Source organism: Poecilia reticulata, unplaced genomic scaffold, assembly GCF_000633615.1.
Source record: "Poecilia reticulata strain Guanapo unplaced genomic scaffold, Guppy_female_1.0+MT scaffold_125, whole genome shotgun sequence".
In the NCBI taxonomy this organism is placed as follows: domain Eukaryota; kingdom Metazoa; phylum Chordata; class Actinopteri; order Cyprinodontiformes; family Poeciliidae; genus Poecilia; species Poecilia reticulata.
In genome coordinates this window covers 894290-896142 of record NW_007615013.1, presented here as the reverse complement: position 1 = coordinate 896142, position 1853 = coordinate 894290, and the positions used below count along the sequence as shown (strand labels likewise).

At 46.6% G+C, this 1853-nt stretch overlaps 1 protein-coding gene across 9 annotated transcripts in view; it reads right to left on the bottom strand.

Annotated features, from left to right (window-relative positions):
* sfmbt2 (Scm like with four mbt domains 2) overlaps positions 1-1853 on the bottom strand; it is a 31856-nt gene that overhangs the window by 5559 nt on the left and 24444 nt on the right. For all 9 annotated transcript variants that reach the window (XR_001776235.1, XM_017302995.1, XM_017302997.1 and 6 more), the window contains 3 exons: positions 1039-1203; positions 500-625; positions 297-416 (listed from right to left, as the gene is read on the bottom strand). Coding sequence is in view for 8 of the 9 variants with exons in the window: in XM_017302995.1 (XP_017158484.1) it covers positions 297-416; positions 500-625; positions 1039-1203 (411 nt within the window). In the remaining variant the exon portion in view is untranslated. The remainder of the gene's footprint in view (positions 1-296; positions 417-499; positions 626-1038; positions 1204-1853) is intronic.

Below are 1853 nucleotides of genomic sequence, written 5' to 3'. Positions count from 1 at the left end.
AAAGATGGCCGCCGCAGCGCTTCATTTACCTGACTAAAGATGGCCGCCGCAGCGCTTCATTTACCTGACTAAAGATGGCCGCCGCAGCGTTTTTTTCTACGCTTTGTCATTCGGTTCTGGTCTGTCTTGTTTCTTTCATTAAAAATTTCTTTTACAGTTTTTTCGACTCATATTTACCATGTCAGCCCTCTAGTGGCCGTCTGTGGTATTACGTGTGTGTGTGTGTGTGTGTGTGTGTGTGTGTGTGTGTGTGTGTGTGTGTGTGTGTGTGTGTGTGTGTGTGTGTGTGTGTGTACCTGCTCCTTGAAGACGTTGGCCAGTGCTGCGCAGTCGGTGGAGTTGATGAACTTTACGACTTCGTCGACGCTCCACTCCAGCGGGTTCCGGTCCAGAACCAGCTGGCCGTCCTCCTCCACCTGAACGGATCAGAACGAGACTCTGACTGCCGGGTTCTGGTTCTGGTTCAACCCGGACCTGCAGGTCGGCGTCTCTGTCTCACCTTGACGTCTTTGTGCTGCTGCCTGTTGTTCTGGCTGCAGGCGGACAGCGATCGGGTCGAGCGCCGCCGCCCGTCTGGAGGCTGGTGGGCGGCGCCGAACGGGCCGGAGCCAAACGATCCGAACGCCTGTTACCATAACAACCGTTACTGGATGATAAATTTAAATTATTGCCATAAACAATAATATTTTGGTTTAAACTTTTTTAACCAACATTTTAAAAATCCAAACTAAATAAACAAAAGAACCAAGATGGCCGCCGGCACTGAGCCCGGTTCTGGTTCTGCTGGAGGTTTCTTCCTGTGGCTACATGCGGGCCCAGTATGAGGGGCTGCTGTAAAGCCTCTTGTCGCCCCCTGCTGGCCAGGAGGACTGAATGATGGAATCGGCTTTAAACTGGTTGTTGGAACAATGAGGCTGAATTGAAATGATTATTTTTAGTGTTCTCACATAAATAAACTGAAATACTGGAGTTTCAAAGAGCTGAGACAGAACAGAATGATGATTGATCGTATTAATTGATCAGTGGTCTCAGGCTCACCGCGGCGCTGAAGGCCCTGCGCAGCGTCGCGGCTCGGCGCGGCCGCCCGCCGCCGCCGCCGGTCGCCTCCACAGACGAGGCGTCGGTCTGGTCGTCTCGCGGCTCGGAGCTGCTGCCTTCGCTGCAGGACTGCATCAGCTCTTCATCCTCCTCCTCATCGCTGTCCTGAGGGACGGAGGAGAAATCAGGGTTAAAGTTCAGCTCCGCAGCCCGCAGCATGACACTTCTAGTACCAGCAGGTCATTTTAAAGAACCTGTTTTATACAAATGGAGACATGATGGAGATGATTAATAGAGTTCATCTCTAATTATGGCAAACCTTAAACATTTAAGCCTTTTGGTTAAAAATATGTTCATTTTCATTTTAAAGATTTTTTTACAGTAAATCCCCAAATTCCCACACGATGATGTCGTCTGCTTTCAGAAAACGTATAAAGTGAAAATCTGGGTAAAATAAAGATTTGTAACTTCTGGATAGATGCGTATTTTTGTAATCATAATTTTAAGAAGCTTTTAATGTCGTCATAATTTCAGATGGACTTCAGATGTCCAGGTTTATCTGCAGCTCACAACGTAAACGGAGCCATAAGTAAAACAAACTGGAACTTCAGGTTTTATCAACATTAATTAATTATTTCCATAAAACAAATTCATACATTTGCAGAAAATTTTATTTTGAGAGATTTACAGAAGAAACTATAAAGAAATCCTTGGTAACATTGTGTTTTTACTGTGTGTGTGTGAGATCAGCTCAGTGTGTGTGTGTGTGTGTGTGTGTGTGTGTGAGATCAGCTCAGTGTGTGTGTGTGTGTGTG